This window comes from Podarcis filfolensis (assembly GCF_964270895.1).
Source record: "Podarcis filfolensis genome assembly, chromosome: 2".
Taxonomy (NCBI): Eukaryota; Metazoa; Chordata; class Lepidosauria; order Squamata; family Lacertidae; genus Podarcis; species Podarcis filfolensis.
In genome coordinates, this window is record NC_139605.1 from 95,866,957 (window position 1) to 95,884,130 (window position 17,174).

Sequence of the window (17,174 nt, forward strand, 5' to 3'; positions counted from 1 at the left end):
GTCAAGTTTCTCTGGGCACATCCATGGGAAAGTGGTACTTATTTAGAAGGCAAGCAAGTTTCCAGAAGCACATTTCCACTCCGGCTCAGGGGAAGACTTAAAACCCCAAGCCACATAACACAGGTCCTCTTATAATCTTTCTCTCCTGGCCAAGGTCATCAATAGGGCCGGCCCAAGACGTTACACTGCCTCAGGTGGAACAGCAAGTGGAGCCACTTCCCCAGGACAAAGTGCATAGCGCCCAAGTTTGGCCAAGTTACTTTGACACCTGAGACACAAAATCCCACAAGCACACACCTGGGAGTACAAATACAGCAATTAAAAACAACAACAATGTTTCTTATTACAGAAAGGCCCTGGGGAACTTACCTGTAAGGCTGGGCCTCTTCCAGGAACTGCATCTGATCTTGAACACTGGCACTGGCTTTGAGTTCCTTCACTACCACCTGAGTGCTGCTCAGCCCTGCATTCACCTCACCGAGGAACACCTGGGATGGGAGAGACAGAGGGCATTAGCCTGTTGGACGGGGACCTTGGGCTCCTGCTATAGGGCAGTGCCACTGCATGGGCCAGGAAGTGCCATTATCTCTCAGTATCTGTTAAGATAGCAAGGCTATCTTAAGTATCTGTTAAGATAGCAAGGCAAAATGCCAGGTGAGCAGCCTAGCAGGTGACCACTGCAGCTGCAGCTCAAATCTAAGCTTCTGGTCCATTGTAATTCTCCAGTGAATATAAGAAATTTATTTCCCCTCCCTGCTCTCAATTCCCCACCCCCTCCCCACTTTTCCATGTCATCCATCCTCTCGACCGAGCCAACGCATCAACCGAGGGGTATGCAGACCCATGGTTTCTGACGCTGTTTCAGCAATCACAATGTGAGTTGTGTCCAACTGCTTGAGCAAATGGGACAACTCCCCAAGTGACAAAAGCAACTCGGGGAAAACTATGAACAGGCTCAGCATTCGCAGGCCTACATTCCCCCCCCCCCCGCCAAGCCCCAGACCTGAGCTGAAGTTATTGCACACTACATTTCAACAGATTTCACATCTTGCCTTCTCCCTCTTTCAATGCATCTTACTTAAGTTTAAAATGTAACATGAAAAAGAGGCCTCTCCTTGCTCTACACTCCACCAGCATTTGCAAGGACCTGGGACACAACCCATGTCCAGTTAGGGGCACCCCATGGCCAGCTCTCACAATTGGCTTTGGGGTCACTGAGGCAGGCACTATTTAAAAAAAAAACAGATGCCAAAAAGTAAGTAGGCAGGCAGGCAATATAAATAAATATACAAAGGGCTGTTAATTGTCGTCTCTGACAGGGGTGTCAAACCTAATCTATTCCTTAAATAACAATATGGGATCAACAATATGGGATCAGTATAAATCAACAATATGGGATCAGTCTCAGGTGAGGAGCTTACCTTGCCAAACCATCCATGGCCAATTTCCTTGAGGTATAGCAGGCTATGGCGTCCCAGGTCAGTGGATTTGAGCAGCTGCACTGTGAAGGAGCATACAGAGCGGTTTGAAGTTCTGCATGCCCTGCCAGCTTGTTCCCTGCCTGCTGCCTCATCCTAACTTTCCGCAGAAGAGCGGGGTCTGGGGCAGGAAGCTTCCCAAAGGATCAGGCACACGGGGATCCGCAGAGAGAAGCGGACACCTCAGCTGCTCCTGAGGCCAGGCTACGTGACTTTGCTGCATCTCTACCCTGTTGGTAGATCCAGGACTGAAGGTGAGCGAGACTCTCTCTCAAACGCATATACGCAGGAGGAGCCTTCTGCTATAGACAGGCGAACTTCCAAGCCTCCAGGCAGCAGAAAGTGGCTGTGTCGAATCCACCCTTCTGGGCAGTCCCATGTCCCTCCTCCCCCCAAAAAAGCAGGCGGTGCCACCCCTTCGCCCCCTCAGTGCCAGACGCCACTGCTCCCCATCACACGGAGAAGCAAAGGCCCCATTGTTGCGCCCAGCGGCGATGGCTGTATCTGGACACTGGACCCATTCTCTGAGGGCCCATTTAGTGCACAGCAGGGCCGCACCAGGCAAGAATTGTGTGGGCAAAGCAGAGGGGAGTCGCTGTCCAGCTAGCTGGCTCAATCCCACACAGCAGAGCAAGCCTTGGATTCCTTCGCCACGTCACATGGGAAGGAATGCAGGGCCTGTGGGACTTGGGGACCAAAAGGCCTTTGTCTCCAGAGGTAGCGGAGGAGAGGAAGTGATCTCAGGCCACAGGAGCAGGGAGTGACTTCTGCTGAGGGGGTCAAACACCTACACTGAGGCTTGGAGATGGCCTATCTCCCTGTTCCCTGCCTTGCCTGATCATGGAGGGAGCCTGGGTGCCCAGGTCGGAATGCCTGCTTTTCAGGTACCGCATCCCATTTAGGAAAAAAGTGCCCTGCATTCCTATTTTGTGTCCCATTTCCTCCCCTGCCACCTCCACCCCACCCCGCCACGGCCTAAATGGGAGGTTGCCCTGCCATCCCGAACCCACAAGGTGGCACTGCTGAGTCACTGGCTAGGGTGCCCATCTAAGAAGCCGGAACAATCCGGAAGATACTAGTTAAAGGGGGAATGAAACAACAGCAGCAGAGTGTTGCATCTGGTGTGGAGACAGGCAAAAAGCACCAGCGCCTGAAACGTGGGCTGCTCGGTGCTTAACTAAAGAAGGTCAGATGCTGCCACTTCTGCTCCCGGCACTTTCACCTGGCGCTCTTGCACCGGAGCTTTTCCATGCTGGATTTGGAGTACAGTGGTACCTCAGCTTAAGTACTTAATTCATTCCGGAGGTCCGTTCTTAACCTGAAACTGTTCTTAACCTGAAGCACCACTTTAGCTAATGGGGCCTCCTGCTGCCGCCGCACCGCCGGAGCACGATTTCTGTTCTCATCCTGAAGCAAAGTTCTTAACCCGAGGTACTGTTTCTGGGTTAGCAGAGTCTGTAACCTGAAGTGTATGTAACCTGAAGCGTATGTAACCCGAGGTACCACTGTATCTTCCCTTGGAGGGGGCAGGCAGAGGATTCTGAAGTAGGTGCGGGGGGAGCAAAAGCCCCCAAATGCATAACTGGCAGGTGCCGTCATACAATACGCACTGCATACAGACTCTTTTAGAGGTGAAAATGCCTCTGGTGAAGAACAACTCATGTATGGCAGGGCCTTGGAGGGGCAGAAAGCAGCTCCCAGGAAGTTGCAAACAAACCCGCACACTGCGCACGTAAAACCAACCCTGCCGGCCCCCCTCTGCTGCAGCTGCTGTGAGTGCCAACAGAAGCATCTACATCATAGAGGATAGATGTGGGCGAAGGGAACCGAACTCCATGACTGGAACGAGGACTTGATCCACCCAGACACAGTATCCACCAAGCAGCTGCAAGTGGGCTGTGGGCAGCAGGAATGAGACCATCCATTGTGTGGAGGAGAAGGCGAGTGGGGGGCAGCCTTGCAATATATGGCAGACAGCTGAGCTAAAAGGGCTGCAGACAGAAGGGATCTCTTGGAGCTTTTATCTTGCTGGGAGGTGGGGGGCACGGACACTTGGGGAAACCCAGATGTTGCAGCCCCCTATGGTGACCTTTGGATCCATACCATCGTAAGCATACTGCCTTGTTTTGGCCGCTTTAAGATCGCCTGCTCATTAGGGGCAATTGTTGCTGCCTTAGGTCCCGGTGGGATGAGACAGAATATACAACAGCTTAAGGTGTATTTTTCTTGGACTGACATATTTTGGCAAAAGGACGAGAGCTTCTGTGTTGCACGGCACATCTGGCGTTCTGATTGTATGCTCTGCACAGCTCTAGATTTTGCATCTTCCTATGCCTACAAAAGACAACATCTAATCTGTTTTGCATTTCTTCCAACTCTTCAGCAGATCACATGTTTAAGCCTGAGGTTAGAGGTTTTAAAAATAAAATAAAAATGTGTAATTCCACTGTCCACGTTCTTCTGATCACATCTGCCTCTTCTCTTGAGGCTGTAAGCTCCTGGGGCAGGCTGGGCTTCGGCTTCTCATTTATGTCACTCTACAAAAAGCACCAGATAACGATAGTAGTGACCACAACTGCACCTGCTTCACTTTTCTCTGTACACCTGTGACAGCTTCCTCTAGGAAACAACTCATATGTAAGATCACTGAATGGGCATGGCGAAAACTTCCAGAGGGTGGTAGCTGTATTAGTAGCCTCTTGCAACAAAAGTAAAAGAGAGTCTTGAAAGACTAACACCTTTATCATGGCACTCTAATCAAGGAAAGCATATGTCATAACAAATGTGTTAGTGCCATAATAAATGTGTCAGTACATAGTTGCTTTGAGGGTGCACACAGGCAACCCATTACATCTTTTCAACCATAGTGAACAGTGCAAAATCACGAAGGTTAAAGGAAGGAGTTTTCTGTCCACTTTTGTGTGGGGGGGGGGATTCTAATCCATACTCATTATTGCAAGAACAGAACTTCTGTTCCATACTCATTATTGCAAGAATGGAGATTCCAGGTTTGGTTAGCCGTGTGAAAATCGAAGGTCGTGCTCTTATTTTGCATGTTGCAAATGTGCACCGTTGCTAAAACTGAAAGGGTGGACAAAATCCGAAATGCAGAGGGTTCAGCAACTTACCTGAGCGCCCAGGTTGCCTGGACATGGGCAAGGAGACTTCGGTGAGAGGCAGAATGTAAACTTCTGGGCCATTCTGGGTAGCGGGTGAGCCCTGGGCTGAGAATTCACTAGCATACTCTTCTCCCTCGGCATTATCAAATTCCTGGGGTGGGGGATAGGGGTGGGCAAGACAGATAGGGAGAGAGAAAAAGGAGCCCAGCACAGGGCAAGGAAACATTTTTATACACATGTAGAAAAGGGAAGGGTGGAAGCATGCATTCCCCATCATTATACTCGTAATGCCAGTCACGTAAGGATTATTGCAATAATGCATGTGAAGCAATCATTACTCTTCTATAACATCTTCATCACTGTCATCATCGGTGCCATCTCAAACACAGATGAGGAGGCACAGATACATGTACTGAACCCATAAATAAGGGACGAGTTGAGGCTCTGTAGCAGAGCACCTGCTCTGCATGCCAAAGGTGCCAGGTTCAATCTCTGGCATTTCTAGGTAAGGAGGGGAAAGGCTGCCTGCCTGGAATTTTGGAAAGATGCAGCCAACTGGCATGAGATAAGCTAGATGGACCAATAGTCCAACATTATGTGAAGCAAAGCATACACAATTACAAGGCCCAGACTATATAAAAAAATCCACTGTATTATAATGGTGATCTATAAAACATAAACTGCACCAAGGAAGATACAGAAACACAAAACTAAATAATATAATTCAGAAGACAGCAGACAGGTAGATAAAAAGTCAATTCTGACTATTGAGAAAGCAGAATTGAAAAAGATTGAGCAGGCAAAATGGATTTTTCTCTACTGGCATGCCTTCCTCTGATTTGTATCATTTGGTTTTGTGTTTCTGTACCTTCGCTGATGCAGTTTACCTTACTCATAAGAATAATGAAATACAATTTTCATATTCTGGGTCTTGCCATTGTTCATGTCTTGGATTCTAAGGATCTTTACTGCCATTGTTCTTTATCCCAACCTGGTAGACGGCAGCTTCCTAGTTCCAAAATACACCCAGGTGGTGGGTGGCAACTCCCTTGCGTTCTTCTGTACGCTTAAAAGGGAGCAAGCACACAGGTGGGGAGGAACAGGCACACACATTCCCCCATCCCATAAACAGCCAGGGGAGGAATACATGTATAAACATCCTTGAGCTACACACAATGGAAAAACAAAAGCACTAAGCACAGCCTTCTCATACATATGCCCAATTTGCACTAAAACCAATATTGGCTTTAACCATTTTAATTGTCAACCCAAGACAATGGGGAAATGCCCTTTGAAAAGTTTGCTTCGAATTCTCTGTTAGAGATTGCCTAATTCTTTTCCCGTCTCCTCCGCTACCCCCCACCCCCATCCCACAACAATTCCTGGAGTTCCCTGGGGGAGGGAGTTACTGTTAGGAGTCTCTGTAGTGTCTATAAGCAAGAGGAGAGTAAACACTGGCCAGTAACACAGACCTATAGAGCCCTCTCGCACACACGGGCCTGGCTCATCCTTGTGGTATAACAGCTTGAAATGGGAGTTGCAGAATGCAGCTCTATGAAATAGCAAGCAAGCAAGCAAGCAAGCCAGCCAGCCACTTGTGTGAAGCAGACCTCCCTCCGCTCAGACGGGACAGCTTCAGCCATGCCCTGTTCTTGTAGAGGGGATAGCTGCATGGGGAAGCTGCTTCATGCAAACAGCCTTGCCATCTGGGACTGTGCAGGTGCAATTCAACTTCAAGCAGCCACATACACCGTTGAGCACACGCATGAACCATGCCACAGCCATGTGAAGGGCGCAGCTGCTCATACGCTCCCGTCCAGATCCAAACACTAAAACTTAGGGGGTGGGGTGACAGAGATAGCAGTGCACTTACTCGCACTCTTTCTTTACACACACACACACAAACACAAATTGGGAATTGGCGGTTTGCTAGCTCAAGCTTGGTTTCACGGATCCAGGGCAACAGCTCCTAGGACATTTAATGGCAGCCAATTTTCAATTCCCTCCATGAGCGGTGCAGCTGGCAAGAAAAGCTTTGATGAACAAGGACAGAAGCAGCAAAAACTCGCAAAGCATCATCTGCCCAGGATTCTCTGCAGACTCAAGAGATGGAGCTCAGTCCCACAGGCAAAGCGACAAAGGTTTAAGGCTGGCTTTCCCCACCTGGTGTCCATTTGTTAGCTTTTTGCTGGACTACAACTCCCAGCATCCCTGACCCTTGGCCATGCTGGCTGGGGCTGATGGGAGTTGGGAACCAACAGCATCTGGAGGGCACAAGGCTGGGCTAGGGGGCAGGTTAATGGCCGGCACTACAGCTTCCAGGCCTCTGCCCCCAGTCCTATTTCTGCATGGGAAAGCTAGGAAGCCCCAGGGGACCTGAATGCAGAGCAACGCAGCCCATTGTGCCCACCCCGCCCTTGGACGGATGCTTGTTGTCCCACGCTGGTACCCCTGCTTTTGTTTCGGCTTGTGTGGCCAGTGGCGGCTGCTCTGCTCCTTCCACCCTGCCCCCAGTGAGAGAGACACAGTCATAAATACAGTTGAGGGAGAAGCAGCCTCACCTTGGTCAGGGGGCAGGGGGAGGGCTGCCCAGGGTTCCCCAGTTCTACATTACAGGCTGTTTTTGGCACTGTGCTGGCCCCCGTGCAGGGCAGACACCTCAAAACCATCCTCAGCCTCTTCTCCCGGGATTCGCTTCTCCAGCTCTAGGCAAGAGTGCCCAGAGAAAGAGTGTTAATAAATGCACCCTCCCTGAAGTGCCCTTCAACACCACCAACCCCGGCAATAGCACGCAAAGTTCAATGCGCCCACCTCCCCATCCACACATGCACACACCCCCCGCCTGCAATTTGTGGCCGCAGCATCTCCCACCTCCCCATTCACTCCATGCAAAAGCCAAGTAGGCACTTCCAGTTACCTGGATGGACTTTATCCCACCGAGGGCTGCCCCGGCAACCAGGTAGGAAAGGGTGAGCATCACCCTTGTGCCATGACGCCCTTGCGCTGCCGCAGCATTTCCACGGGGAAAGCATGGAGGCTGCTTTGCAAACCCTCCCTGCGCCCCCTATATAGGCAGCGTAGGGGCCTCTGAAGTGCCTCATTGTTCCCACGGCAAAACCTGGCCGGTGCTGCACAGCCGCCAGCCCACGGGACTGTCCATAGCTTCCATTCCAGCACCCCACGGCTGCACCGTGGCCTGGCTGCCAAGAGCCCCCGCAAGAATCTCAGCAACACATTTCTCCAGCACATTCTGTGCCTGTGAGGTCAGGCTGGCACTGCCCACTCCCTAGTGGGGCATTCCAGGGCCGGCCACCGCCAAGACTGGACAAGGATGCCAGCCAGCCTGGGAATCTAAGAAGGGACACCCTGCCACTACTCTAGCAAGAAGGGGATGTCATGCGTGGCTCACAAACTAAGACTCATGTATTTCCTTCAAGACAAGAGGCAAAAAAAGAGAGATCCTTCCTCTTAGGACAGGGGTCAGCAAACTTACCGCACCTTGGGCCGGTGTCTCTAGCGCCGATCACGTGGCGGGCCAGAGGGCGGGGGAGTGTGTGCCCATACGCATGTGCACATGCTATTTCTGGCACACTTCCAGGTTGGAGGAGCACTGGAAATAGCTTTTGTGCATGTGCACAGGCCTCCTCCAACCCAGATGTGCATCGGAAATAACGCTTGCGCATGCGCACAAGCTATTTCCGGTGCTCCTCCGACCCGGAAGTGGGAAGCTGCACAGCACAGCGCCGGTAAGAGTGAGTGGTAGGGCTCGCCGCGGGCTGGATAAACGAGTCCCTCGGGCCTTATTCAGCCCGTGGACCTTAGTTTGGGGACCCCTGTCTTATGCCATCTCAGTACCCTGAAATGCCTAGTGCACCATTGAGCTCCCTGTTAGAAGTCGACAGAGCTTATGCTGTCAGGGAGAGGAAAGCACCTTGGGAGTTTGCGCCCTTACCTGCAAAAGGTGTGCACGGAAGAGCGTGTTAAGGCAGATAGTTTGCACAAACACTTATCTCCTCATTAAAACTTGTTCGGTTGCTGCTGATGACCTGAAACACGCTTTGATGTTGTTTCAAGGGCACCTATGGACTTTTGCTACTCTCTTTGTGTGCCTTTTCATATTTCGTGGGCTCTTCTTACCTGCTCCTCACAGCACGGCACCAGACTGTGCAAAGGAGGCTTCCAGAGAGAATGCCCTCCTCCCTACTGAGCTCAGCCCCACCAAAAATCCCCACTGCTTCTGCCCTTCCTGGAGGCTTTAAAGACAGCTCTGATTTACTAAATCGCCCCACTTGCAGGAGTGTTCCTTTGTCGCACGTACGAAAAAGGGCATTGGTGTACAAACCTGGTCTAAATTCTGACACAGTGCCTCAGGGAAACAGGAGCCATCACACTGAATCCCACTGCCTCCTGGCCCAACAGCAGAAGCTGTTATTTCACTGGAAGAGCACTTGCATTTCATTTGGAAGGTCCCTGGATCACTCTCTGGCCTCTCCTTTTAAAAGCCTCAGGAAGCAGGGGGTGTCAATGGCCCTCCTGAGACCCTGGTGAGCTGCTGGCACTCAGGCCTAGGCAGACAACAGTCTGAACGTAATAAGGCAGCTTCCTATGTTTCTCCACCTGCCCATCCGCCTCTTCTTCTGGGTTGGTTAGGACTCAACAGGGTCTCCTTCAACCCCAACACCCCCACTTCCAACAGAATGCCAGACAACCCTTGCTGTGTTCTAAGGCTTGCTAGCTCAGTTGGTAGAGCGTGAGGTTCTCAACCTCAGGGTCACGGGTTCGAGCCCCACATTGGGCAAAAGATTCCTGCATTGCAGGGGGTTGGACTAGATGACCCTTGTGGTCCCTTCCAACTCTACGATTCTCAGCAAGCCCCTGACACCAGGCTTTGTTGGAGATGTTGTTGCTCACTAACCTTGCCCACCCCATTTCATCTTCAGCCCATGATGAATTCCTTGCTGGTTCCTGTCACAGCTAAGATCCGTTGCCTGCTGCTTGGCTGTTGCCCTCTCTCTTTCACACACACACTTCTCTCTCTGCCCCTGCTTTCTCTGAGCAGCAAGGGTTTGTGAACAAGGGTGCACCCCCAAAATCTGCTTCTCTCCCACACGAATCTTGCCTCCTTGCCACGGGTGTTCTAAGAAGGGCTACCCAGAGCGAGGTTTGTTCTAGCCCAATGCTGAGCACCCGCCGCCTCTCCTTGCAATCACAGACCCCGAGGAGACAGAGAATGACCTCCCTCTCTACCGCAAAGTCCAGTGCTGTTACACAGCTAGCCCTAGGGAGGACGTGGGCTTCCCACAGTGCTTACCTTGAAGCCAATGCCCCCCTTCTTGCAGCACAGACAGGCCAACATGAGGAAGATGAATGTGAACAGCCCAGAGAAGGAAACAGCCACAACCACCAGAGAGGAAGACCAGGAGAGCTCACTCAAGGGAGTGCCGTCTGTAGGGAGACAAATGGGACACAGAAGGGGGGAAAGATTAGAAAGGAAGTGCAGGGAAAGCCAAGGATGGAGATGAACTTTTTTCTTTTTAAAAGGGAAGCATTTAGTTGAAGACGGAAAAAGGACATCCAGGAGCAGAACCCTGCAGGATGGCACTTGACTACAATTTCACCTTTCCCCCCTCCTTTGTTACAGGCTCAAAGTTAGCCCAGAGGTTCTGGGCTTAAGGAACCCTTTTGCTGTGACAGCACCAAAGCACGTTCGCCCCCTGCTCCAACCAATACACTTAAAAAACACTTTCTCAGACAAAAGGCTCCTTCCCAACTCCTGGAACAGAACGCAGAAAAAACTCCCAAGCCCATTTCACTGTCCCTTCTGCTCAGAGATCAGGTATGATACAGGAAAGGGAGGGAACCAGAAATGCTATTCGACCCATGTGGACTACCTGGCCTGGTCCTACATGGCCTACAGCCTGGAAAAGATGAGGAGAAGTGCAAGTCGGAGGCAACCGTGCCATGCAAGAGACAAAGGTACACACCGCATTTCCCCTCTGCTTTTAACATGTAGTTTGTCCAGGTTGGGGCAGCACTGGATGCTGCTGGGTTAACATAAAATAGGCCCCTACCTGTACTTCCCACAGCCCTGCTGATCTCCATCCATCTCCCTCACATACTTCAGATTTCTAATTTGTTAATGTATTTATTTATTTATTTTCTGAAAGGAACTCAAGGTGGTGTACATGGTTCTCCCTCTCAAGCAATCCCTGTGACAACCCTGTGAAGTAGGTGAGGCTGAGAGACAGTTATTGGCCCAAAGTCACCCAGTTAATGGGGCGACTAGGGATTTGAACCCTGGTCCTCCAGGTCCTAGTCTGAAACTCCAGCCACTACGCTGCTCGCTGTTGTTCATAGTTCACTGCTCTGTATGAAAGCAGCATGGTGCCTGTGCTTCTCAGTTTGGACCCATGGCACCCTGCTGCACACACACAGTGTTTGGTGAAAAGCACAGTCATTTCCATTATGCTCAGGGAGAAGCTATCGCCAGTTTCAGACAGTGTGGATATTCACGGAGGGACACTTCCGCTTGTCCCTTGCCTAGAAAGCATGAGTCCAAGCAGTTTTCCTCTTGCCCCACTCCTTTCTCAGGAAAAACCCACTCTTTAGCTCTTAATTGGAACAAATAGCAACCTGCAGAAAACCCAAACAGCTGCTTGCTCCGAATGAGCACTAAAGAGTGGTTTTCCCTATGGAACAACAGAAAGTGTGCATAAGACCTCAGTGCTTGGTTGGCAGACCACTGTCTGCTAGCAGCCAGCTGCTTTGAAGAAGGCCTGACTTCTGGTGGTTCTGAGCACCCCCTCTGTTAAAGTAAAAACTGGCTTGCCTCCTGAAACATAAAGGGATGTTGGAGACTGCACACATTTCAGAAGGGGGGAAACAAGCAAGAGGGAGAATTCTTGTTGTATCCTGAAGGCCAGTACGGCAGCTCCTTTAAAATAATGAAGACAGCTGGCGTTCAGAAGATTAAAGGGGAAATGAGACAATCAGAGCAATAAAAATTAATTTCACAGCAAAAAGGGGAAGTCAATAAACAAAAGAAATATTAAAGGCATCAAGATCACGGAGCCCAAGATGCTTTGTAATGCAAAAGAGCTAATTTGCCAATTTAAGCTAGCTAATACAGTCCCGGGGGAGCATTTAACTGGTTGCTACAATGGTATGTTAAGAAGCACATACGCGTATGAGACAAAGCATGTACATAGGAGAGTGTATGGGAACATGTAAATGCTTGAAGATGAAAGGATAGGACAGGATATTGTGTGTGAGTGAGAGCACACAACTGTGTGTAGGCACATTAAACAATAGATGCTGCACACACATGCATAGTCACAAACGCTCGCTCTCTGTTCTAATCCCACACATGCCGTGAAATGGAGCAAAATAACTTGTCATGACACCATCGCCATGGCAATAAGCATCCCTTGCCTGACTCCTCACCCCAGCAGTGGGATTCCTGGCTTTCTGTAAGGATGCAGCCCTGCTTCTACCAGCTAAAAGAGAGGCCGGTTGACTCCTGTGTTTCCACGAGGCCCAAAACTGGCAAGAGTGTAATCCATCTGTCTGCTGGCATTTGCAATACCACAGAGCCCAGGCGTGGGGGTGGGATTGAACTGCTGTGCGATTTACCATAGTAGTTCTAGGGCAGTTTGCGGGGGAAACGTTTGGATTTCCCGAGAACCAGAACAAGAGTTTTGAGGGAGCAATGCTGCAGAGAACTGAATTTTCTTTGCAAATTGTCTAGGCACCAACAGAACATTTTTAGGTGCCTAGGCAACCAGGAGCCTGGGATTTTCTCAGCACTTGTTCCAGATGGACTTCCCACCTAGGATCTGGAATCACGTGTGGGGCTGGACGGCGTTCCTCATCCAGCTACGGAGAGAGGAGGGAACCTGACAAAGGTGTTTCGTCCCCTTATTTCCAAGCTGTGGTTCACTGGGGTAATTCAGTCTCCCTAAGAGATGCCTCTAATTTATCTCTCGCAGGAACAAAGCCCTGCTCTGAAGCCATGCAGCTGCTCTTTCAGGGGGAAGAGTCAGTACTAAATCAACAAGGCGAAAGGCAAGCATGCTGGTGGTGGGTGGCGAGGAGTAATGAGCGCAGCCAGAAATGCCTGAAACAGCATTATTGTGCTTCGCAGGGCTAGATTTCAGAAGGGTGCATGCTAGAAGCAATTTTAACGACACAAATAAGCAGGCAAGGATAACTAAGGCCATTTAGCCACTCTAGTGGCTGTTCTGATAGGCAGGACTGAGCACAGAATCCCATTCGCTAAATGGAATATAGTTCATAATTAGCCACTTTGCTCTAACCACTTGATCACGCCTCCTACCGTCAGAGCTAGAGCTATTCATTCAGAGGCCGGGCTGGGACTGTGCCATCTCAACAGCTGATGGGGGGGGGACTGCGAAAAAGAACCCAACAACCTCGCTGTGCTCTGAGGCAGTAATGCAAACACACCTGAAACTGAGGAGGAGGAAGCTGGCAGGTATTGGCACCTCCTGGACTGGTTCTAAGAAGTCAGGTAGGTCAGGCATAGAACAGATGGGTTTTAGTGTTTCATTTGCCCTGATGGACCACCCCCCCCCCCCCGCTGACCCCAGCCTTCTTCTTGATGTGCTCACTCGACACAATGGTTCTTCTGAGCCTGAAAGGGTGGGATTTAGAACACAGGAATCCCTGGTGGCTCCCAAACACCCTGGCAGCTTTTGCTTCTGAAATCCCCTCAACTGCAGCCCCTGGATTTTCTACTGACCTACAGCATCCGGCCCATGTTCTCAATCCATGTCTTTCCTCCTGACTGTTTCCACCTGTGGCACGTCTTTCTACACGTGCTGCACTGTTAAGGCATCTCCTTGAGCTCTGTCCCCATTAAGCTTGGGTAGTGGGGAGGACCTGACCTCTTCCCTTCAGTCCTTAGGGCAGGCATAGGCAAACTCAGCCTTCCATATGTTTTGGGACTACAACTCCCATCATCCCTGACCACTGGTCCTGTTAGCTAGGGAGGATGGGAGTTGTAGTCCCAAAACATCTGGAGGGCTGAGTTTGCCTGTGCCTAGCTTAGAGCCAAACTACAGATAAACAAACAATGAAGCTCCTGCAGTATTTTTTAAACCAACAGCAATTTGCAGAAAAAACGATTGCTGTTTGTTGTAATTCAGCGCTAAAGATCGGGTTTCCCCAGGGAAGCAGTGGGGCAAACGGAGGTCTGGTTAAGTCCTCAGAGGCAATTTCAGGTTTTTGTTGTTGTTTAAAAAAACCACACTAGACAAACATGGGAAGGAGGAGTGCTTGCCGAAGTGTCTCATTTAATTCAAATAAACCAGTACAGAAAAGGTTCCCAGTGGATTATTGTTGACTGTAAATTCTTCTCTTTCTTCCTGAGATGACAGCTGGAGATGGTTACAGATCCCCTGCTTGGATTTTTGATTTTTTTTTTTTTAAGATATTTGCCCTCTTGGTGAGTGGGGAAAGAGACATAAGCTACCCATATGGCTCTTTAGAGGATGCAATTCAAAAAGGAAGAGGGTGCCCTGCATCCTCGACTCAACAAAGTGTTGGAGTGAACAGGTGAGTGCAATAAAGATCAGAGGGTAGATTTTTATGCCCTTCACTGCCTTCACTTTCCACGTGAACATAAACCAGTCGCTTCTCCATATTGTCCCTCTTGAACTCTGTCTCTTGAGGATCTCAAATGGGAGTTACTTTTTAGAATAGTTAGTGGAATAATAAGGTAAAGGTAAAGGTACCCCTGCCCGTACGGGCCAGTCTTGACAGACTCTAGGGTTGTGCACTCATCTCACTCTATAGGCCGGGAGCCAGTGCTGTCCGCAGACACTTCCGGGTCACGTGGCCAGCGTGACGAAGCTGCTCTGGCGAGCCAGAGCCGCACACGGAAACGCCGTTTACCTTCCCGCTAGTAAGCGGTCCCTATTTATCTACTTGCACCCGGGGGTGCTTTTGAACTGCTAGGTTGGCAGGCGCTGGGACCGAGCAACAGGAGCGCACCCCGCCGCGAGGATTCGAACCGCCGACCATGCGATCGGCAAGTCCTAGGCGCTGAGGCTTTTACCCACAGCGCCACCCGCGTCCCTAGTGGAATAATAAGCATAGCAATAATCACAATAATAATAGGCCACAATGCAACAAGAAATAGATGCAATCGATTTATGTATGCTACTAAAGCAGCTAGGATTTTGTTAGCCCAGTAATGGCGGGTGAGTGAGGTCCCAAATAAGGAGGCTTGGCAAAAATTAAAGGAACCAGGGAAGGGCAAGAAGGGAAGTCATAAATGATTGTTTTATTTTAAAGAAATATACAAATGGGATTTTTTATTTTATTTTAATGTGAATGTGGTTTTGGAAATTGTGAGATAGATAGATAGATAGATAGATGATACAAAATTAAATAGAAGATGCAAAGATAATGTGGCAAACTAACTCTGGGATAAGGTAGGATAACAATGACAGAGTAGACCTTACTTGGCTATAGACTTCATTAGAAAATGATAGCACCATATGTTTAAAAGACTCCAATTTCTCCTTACATTGGCTGATGACAGTTAGTTATGAATTTGATCCATGCCCCCTACGATACATACAGAATATCCCTGCAAGCCTTGGTTCAAAGGCAATGATGAAACATTAAAATTCACTCTGAATGGATGAGAAGGCGTCATGGTGTGTGTGTGCAAATGCACATGTGCATATGTGCAAATGTGCAGACATGGAGAGGGAGAGAAAGAAAATGACTTAATTTCTGCTCTCACTCAAATCTTTTTTTAAAAAAATGTATAATTAGAGAGTTTATTATAATAAACATAAAAAATACAAAACTCCAAACATGCAATAGAAACATTTAATGTACTATTTCAGTACTGCTCTTATTATTTCCATAATCTTCTATCAAATCTATGGTAACTCCATGATATATTACAGGCATAGGCAAACTCAGTCCTCCAGATGTTTTGGGACTACAATTCCCATCATCTCTGATCACTGGTTCTATTAGCTAGGGATCATGGGAGCTGTAGTCCCAAAACATCTGGAGGGCTGAGTTTGCCTATGCCTGATATATTAGATGGCCGGTATGCCCTTGGAGGGATATTTATGAACAAAACAAAAACGTGGATGAGAGGCTCACTCCTTTCTTAAAAGCTGCATGATACTCTGGATGTGCAAAAGCGGGAGGAATCCCTGAGGAAAATGGAGACTTGCCGTGTGAACCCAATGGGCTATTCAAAGCAAAACCCCTTCAGGTAGCAAGCTCACCTAAAGTTACAAAACAAATCTAAAAAGTCACAGCAAGGAGTGAGAGCAGGGGCAGCTTGGGACACGTCACTGGAAGGAGCAAGGAAGAGATACGCAAATGATATCTGCATCCCATTGTTTACAGAAGAGTATCTATTGCATAGGTATAATCTGCTTATTGTAATTAGCGTCAAAAAAGAGGGTTCAAATGATTCCCCACCCACATGCACTAAAAGAACACACGCGATGTGGTTGTCTAAAGCCCCTTATAACAACATCAGATCAGGGGAAGGATAGAGCATGCTACCACATTTGGTACAGCATGCCAAAGGGCAATGGTCCCATAAGGAGGAAAAATAATCAGTTTCCCCTAACAACTATATATTGATGTTTGGGTACCGGGAGAAATACAGTCCTCTCCAAGACAGAAACAAGTTCCATGTGAGTAAGTTTCTGGATCCCGTTCAACAAATAAAACAACACCTGCACATTTTTATTTATTTTATCTGCACTTTGAACCAGCCTCCTCTCGGAAAGGCTGAATCTTACCTCTCTCTCTGGCATGTCTTTTTGATAGTAAGATACTGCCTCAATTAAATTGCTGGGCAATATTCTCCCTGGAGCAAGGAGAAGGGACCTGTCCCTTCCTCCAGGGCTGCCAGCAATGAGAATAGTACAGATCCCTAACAAAAAGAGCCTTCATGCACCAGGTTTATGGGGCATCTGCAGCGAGAGCAGCCCACGGCTTTTATTGCTCAGCTGTGAGTCTGCTTTTGTGAGCCATTGATTGGGCTGCTTCCCTTCACAGATCCCCTGTCTTAGAAGCTGCAGCTGGGCTATCGCTACTCTGTTCTTCCAGAACCTCTCACAACAAATGAAGTGTTTAGAGCTGGAGGAAGCAGGAGGGCAGGGATGGAGGAGGCAACCACTCAGAGTGATGCTGCCAATTTGAGTTCCATAAAAGCATCAAGGGAACAGAGAAATGGCTTTCCTGCTTCCAACGGGATCCTATTCTCCTCCTTCCAACATAGGCAGGGAAGTGGGAGGTGGGCTTTCCCAGAGCACACCTAATAGTTTTGCAAGTTGGGCAAGGACAAATGAAGGAGACTCGCAGCCTAAACTATGAAGTTCACTGAAGCTCCAGGTAAAAAGGACAGACGAGGGCCCAGCTAAAAATAACACAGTGTGGCCAAAAATGGTCATGGTAGAATCAGGAAGGAATATAGGGTAGGAACACTTGAACATAATACTAAAATTCTGTTAAGGAACTAAGGCATTGCAATTCTTAATGCTCTTTGCAAAATGTGCTGATTGCCCAAGCAGCA

At 49.0% G+C, this 17,174-nt stretch overlaps 1 protein-coding gene across 6 annotated transcripts in view; it reads right to left on the minus strand.

Annotated features, from left to right (window-relative positions):
- The window catches only part of AATK (apoptosis associated tyrosine kinase), an 86,159-nt gene that overhangs the window by 21,166 nt on the left and 47,819 nt on the right, over window positions 1–17,174 (minus strand). For 3 of the 6 annotated variants that reach the window (XM_083598567.1, XM_083598569.1, XM_083598566.1), the window contains exons 2-6: window positions 9,909–10,042; window positions 7,159–7,302; window positions 4,607–4,748; window positions 1,422–1,501; window positions 370–488 (exon numbers count right to left, since the gene is read on the minus strand). In XM_083598567.1, coding sequence (XP_083454693.1) covers window positions 370–488; window positions 1,422–1,501; window positions 4,607–4,748; window positions 7,159–7,302; window positions 9,909–10,042 — 619 coding nt within the window. Of the gene's footprint in view, window positions 1–369; window positions 489–1,421; window positions 1,502–4,606; window positions 4,749–7,158; window positions 7,303–7,514; window positions 7,677–9,908; window positions 10,043–17,174 lie in introns of those variants that run through there. The other 3 variants (XM_083598568.1, XM_083598570.1, XM_083598571.1) reach the window with 3 other exon arrangements.